At 41.0% G+C, this 4,490-nt stretch overlaps 2 protein-coding genes across 4 annotated transcripts; one reads left to right on the top strand and one right to left on the bottom strand.

The window, feature by feature from the left end:
• Positions 1 to 741: 741 nt before the first annotated feature.
• On the top strand, positions 742 to 2,262 carry LOC106321507 (pyridoxine/pyridoxamine 5'-phosphate oxidase 2). Of its 2 annotated transcripts, none has more exons than XM_013759769.1 (7): positions 742 to 869; positions 947 to 996; positions 1,065 to 1,122; positions 1,208 to 1,240; positions 1,552 to 1,647; positions 1,735 to 1,902; positions 2,001 to 2,262. In XM_013759769.1, exons 1-7 carry the CDS (start codon positions 780 to 782, stop codon positions 2,100 to 2,102), a joined length of 597 nt encoding a protein of 198 aa, XP_013615223.1. In that variant the 5' UTR covers positions 742 to 779; the 3' UTR covers positions 2,103 to 2,262. The 2 variants fall into 2 exon arrangements, with proteins under 2 accessions (XP_013615223.1, XP_013615224.1); XM_013759770.1 differs by having other exon boundaries at positions 1,585 to 1,647.
• A 19-nt stretch (positions 2,263 to 2,281) lies between these two features.
• On the bottom strand, positions 2,282 to 4,482 carry LOC106321506 (laccase-6). Of its 2 annotated transcripts, none has more exons than XM_013759768.1 (6): positions 4,360 to 4,482; positions 4,119 to 4,270; positions 3,798 to 4,042; positions 3,643 to 3,735; positions 2,605 to 3,546; positions 2,282 to 2,524 (listed from the first exon to the last, which is right to left on the bottom strand). In XM_013759768.1, exons 1-6 carry the CDS (start codon positions 4,468 to 4,470, stop codon positions 2,394 to 2,396), a joined length of 1,674 nt encoding a protein of 557 aa, XP_013615222.1. In that variant the 5' UTR covers positions 4,471 to 4,482; the 3' UTR covers positions 2,282 to 2,393. The 2 variants fall into 2 exon arrangements, with proteins under 2 accessions (XP_013615222.1, XP_013615220.1); XM_013759766.1 differs by having other exon boundaries at positions 3,607 to 3,735.
• Positions 4,483 to 4,490: the final 8 nt, after the last annotated feature.

The following is a 4,490-nucleotide window of genomic DNA, read 5'->3' on the forward strand; positions in this document are numbered from 1 at the left end:
AAAAAAAAAAAAAGTATGGTTTCGCATCTTAGAATTTTCAAGGAAATTTTTTTTGAAAAAGATGACGAGGGAGAGAGAGTAGAAGAACTAGAGCAGCATTAACTATGAAAATTTTGGAGAGGTAATTAAAAAATAAGAATAAAATAGTGGATGGGTCTCACCATTTTTGAAAATAGGGAAGTTTTTGCTGTCTAAATCAGCAGCGATCTTGGGGGAGTTTTTCAACTGTTCGCGGACTCCAGTGACACGTGGTGGTCCGCGGGTTTTTAATTTGTTTTTTTTAATCAGAGAAAAGATGCTCTTAGGAAGGTGAAGACCGACAGGAAGCGACAAAACGGAGGTGGAGACAGGGTCCCACAGTTCGTGGCGTGATTGAGATTTGGTCCCACTGTTCCAAATCTACTTTTTTTTACTGACGTTGACATCTGTCTTCTCTTGCCCAACACCCTCACCCACCCAATCCTTATCTCTCCATACTTGTCATTTCACTGTTCCAGCTTCCTCTCGCGTGCCGCTTTCCGCTAGCGAACTATCATCGGACCATCGAGCACAAAGGCCCAATATTAATTATACGAGGCCCATTACTTACATATTGATATCAAGTAACAGGCCCGATACTAATTAAATTACACAATGCCCACTAGTTCACTAACAGACCCAATACTAGCAAAGAACCAAACGACGGCGTTTTATAGTGAAGTGTGGAGATCTCTGAAGTGTGTGTAATAAATATCTGATCGACTAAAATGGAAAGGCCGAAACTCTGAGTGAGGAAGACGATGGGAACAGCTGCAGCGCCATGGAAGCAGCTTCTCTTCGGTGCGATCGAGGCCAATTCTCACCTAAAACACTCTTCCTACGCTCAGCTCGTAAGCCTTCCCTTCTCCATCTTGTTAGTATTGTTTACACAGGGAGCGAAGTTCCTTTCATCTGTTGATATTTGTAGGCGACGATTGGTGTTAATGGCCGCCCTTCGAATCGCACCGTCGTCTTCAGGTGATACGACTGTGAGAGTGTCCGTGTTTTGATTATTGGTTGTGTAGTGATAACTTTTGTTTTGTTAGGGGCTTTGAAGAGAACGGTGAGAGGATTCAAATCAACACTGATCTTCGTAGTCGCAAGGTCTTATCAAGTTTCATGTTGTTGGCATTGTTTTGGTTGTGTCTGTCTCTGTTTCGTGTTGTGATTTTTCTACATTTCGTTGCAGATTCAAGAGCTTAAGCAGTGTCCGTTCTCTGAGGTGACAATCTCTTTAAGCTTGGTTTAGCTCTGTCCGTTTACCTATCGCGCGCTCCGCGACTTGGGTTTAAACGTTGGTGTTCGTTTTGATGTCTGATCGCGCGACCAGTCGCAGGTTCCGATTCAAGTTGCCTGAAAAAACAGCGATTAAAACTTAAGAAAATTTTGACCGCCCAACACGCAAACAAACATAATTTTAGTCGCAAGGCGCAGGTCGCGACATGTAAACGAACTTAGGACACACTACACGTAAACGAACAAGTTTATCTTAATCACACTTTGATTTGACACTGGTGGTTGTTTTTTATTAAGATGTGTTGGTATTTCTCGGATACTTGGGAGCAGTTTCGGATCAATGGAAGGGTTGAGGTCATTGATGCTTCGAATACTGACCAGACCAAGCTTCAGGTTGGAGATATATAACTTAGTTTAACAACTCAGAGAAGGAAGAAAGACTTTTTTTTTTCCTGATTGTTTTTTTATTTCTTGATGTAGCTAAGAGAGAAGGCTTGGTTTGCTAATTCTCTAAAGTCAAGGATGACGTACACCTGTCCTGCGCCTGGTATGCCTTACAATGGTGAGCAACCAGATCAAGAAGTTAAGTTAGATCCCTCAAGTGGTCCAGTTGCTGATTACTGTCTAATGCTCCTAGAGCCAGAAAAGGTGTTTTTTTTTTTTTAATATAATTTCTTTCTTCTGATGTCCCCTATGTATGTTGAAGCTAGCAGATTTGTTTCATTAGTGGTTTCTTTTGATGACAGGTTGATTACTTGAATCTCAAAAGTAATCAGAGGCTTTTGTTTTCGTCCATGATTAGTGGAACAGGAGATAAGTGCTGGACTTCTGAAAAGGTTAACCCATGATTAAGTTATAATGGCTGTGAGAGGGTAATTAAAGTATTTGTTATTTGTGTGCTAGCAATATTTTCATTCTTGGCATTCAAACAGTCTACTGTGTATCTCTGCTTTCTGTGTTGGACCATATTGAAAAAATGAATAAAAATATCTGAATCTTTCTCTTCTATACCATAGTCTATATCCCTTTTGAATGAAGCACATTTCATTTGCTCTAGATTAAACGAATAAGAGTAGGCAAATGGAAGAATCTTCCTCTGGGAGATGTTTCCCTGTCACCATTTGCTAATTTCAGTGAAGCTAGCACTTTGGTAGGTCTGCAGGAGGTTGAGGTAGACTCTCAACCACCGTCTTGCCATTTTTCACTATAAACATTGTGCTCATTCCCCATGTTTGATGGATATCAAAATGGCAATGCAATAGCCATAGCCCTGTTTCATTAAAAGAAGAAGAATATGTTTATCAGCAAAATGTCTGTGATGCGAAGGAGTGTTGTGAATAAGAAGAATACCTGGATTGTCAGCAACAAAACGAATCGCAGCCCATCCTCCAACTGGGACTCCAATAGTGTTCAAATAAGGAGGATCCTCCAGGTTAAACCGTGCTGTTTGTTGATCATAGTTCCCTGTGCCATAGCCAATAACATAGAAGCTATGCCCGTGAAGATGAATCGGATGATTTTCAGTTGTTAGAGTGCCAGTGTTCTGGAAGATGATCTGTATCCTGCTCCCATACTCGAAAACCATTGCTCTGGTCCCGTTTGCTGCCTGCGTGTCATTGGCTATATCATTGGGCGCTCCATTGACGAAGTCATAAGACTTTTCTGGTGCTGTTGGGAAATCTAGAGTGAAGTACCCTTCCAGTTTCTTGTAATAAGCTTCCAGTATCGATACTTTAGGTTCCACGAAGCTGATGTTGTTCATTGAAGCTGCTAGCCTTCCTTTCCTGGGACCTTGGCACTTGTTGTTTGGGTCTTCAGAGTTACACTTGTTTACATTTATCCCAATTGTGATGAAGAGATGAGCATCAACATCTTTTGGAACGTCAACTGTGTTTAGACTTCTGAGCCCATCCATGACAGTCTTAACAGCAATGTTATCATTGAAAACAGGTAACTTAGCTGGTGACGCTACACTGTTGGGGAATGCACCAAAGTATCGGAGACTAGCTATCGCTGAAGTGTGTTGAAACTTGACGTTCTTTGCAGACTCGTACGGACCCATGGCGATGGAGTATCTCCCAATGGGTTGATCAGCTGTGAGGAGAAGGTTCATTGTCTGTCCAGGCACGAGCATCAGACGCTCTGTTGTAAAAGGTTTGGTGTACTCGCCGTCTACTTCCACTATGGTTAACCTGTGATTGGCTATGGTGAAGAAGCTCTCCATGTTGATGCCAGCGTTTATCAGCCTTAGCAGGTATGTCTTCCTTGGCACTATCTCAAGTTCATAAACATCTGAAATATAAAGATATTAAAACAAGGATCAATAATCATATTCAGTCTCATATGTATTACCTTTAGAGGAGCAATTGTAGTTAGGTCCTGGCTGACCATTAATTGTGAATGCATCTGCTGGAGGAGGAGGTCCTCCACTCTCCAGTACATGTTTTTCAAGCTCCACCACGTTCTTAAGCCAATACTCTCCTAGATTATGAAAAACAAATCAGTAAAGGCAATTAGTGAAAGAGAATAGCTTTATAGATTACCTAGGAGAATTGTATGCTCTTTGAAGGGTTTCTTGAATGGGTAAGGAACATTAGCTTTAGGATATACAATGAGCGGACCGTATACAGTAGCTCTAAGCCAAGAAAAGTGTGCATGCCAAAAGAATGTGCCCTTTTGTTGCGCCACTGTGAAGTTGTATGTGAAACTCTGTCCGCTCTGAATTGGACATTGTGTGATGTAAGATGGACCATCGTACCAACAAGATAGTTTTTGCTTAATACCATGCCTGCATATAATAGAGACAACTCTTGTTAGTCTAATTTTTCTTCTAAGCATTTGTGTACTTATATGTAGATGCATACCAATGAATTGTGGCATTATAGGGGGTCATGTTGATAACATTAACGACAATGTTGTCATCTTCTTGAGCGGTTATCGCAAGGCCAGGGAACTTTCCGTTGATTGTCACAATCTCTTTTGTCTGGCACAGCCTGGTGAGTCTCTTTGTTTGTACCTGTTAGAAATTAGTACACAGTAGAACTCTGTTTAGTAGTACACATAAGATGAAACATTGATTATGGTTTGAATATTGTTAATACTTACTTTAAACTGGTAGATCCTAGTTGCAGCGCTACACCTGCCAATGTTCATTACTTGAAGAATGAACAAGCAAAAGCTAAGACGGAGCAAGGAGGAGACAGAGGAACTGGCCATCTTTTATTGACAAAAAAAAA

This window comes from Brassica oleracea, unplaced genomic scaffold (assembly GCF_000695525.1).
Source record: "Brassica oleracea var. oleracea cultivar TO1000 unplaced genomic scaffold, BOL UnpScaffold01827, whole genome shotgun sequence".
Classification (NCBI taxonomy): Eukaryota; Viridiplantae; Streptophyta; class Magnoliopsida; order Brassicales; family Brassicaceae; genus Brassica; species Brassica oleracea.

Coding starts and splice junctions, on each gene's coding strand:
- LOC106321507 (XM_013759769.1), top strand. CDS start 780: ATGGGAACAGCTGCAGCGCCATGGAAGCAGCTTCTCTTCGGTGCGATC. Junction 870..946: donor ACTCTTCCTACGCTCAGCTC/GTAAGCCTTCCC, acceptor TGATATTTGTAG/GCGACGATTGGTGTTAATGG. Junction 1,123..1,207: donor CTGATCTTCGTAGTCGCAAG/GTCTTATCAAGT, acceptor ATTTCGTTGCAG/ATTCAAGAGCTTAAGCAGTG.
- LOC106321506 (XM_013759766.1), bottom strand. CDS start 4,470: ATGGCCAGTTCCTCTGTCTCCTCCTTGCTCCGTCTTAGCTTTTGCTTG. Junction 4,271..4,359: donor CTAGGATCTACCAGTTTAAA/GTAAGTATTAAC, acceptor AATTTCTAACAG/GTACAAACAAAGAGACTCAC. Junction 4,043..4,118: donor TATAATGCCACAATTCATTG/GTATGCATCTAC, acceptor TATTATATGCAG/GCATGGTATTAAGCAAAAAC.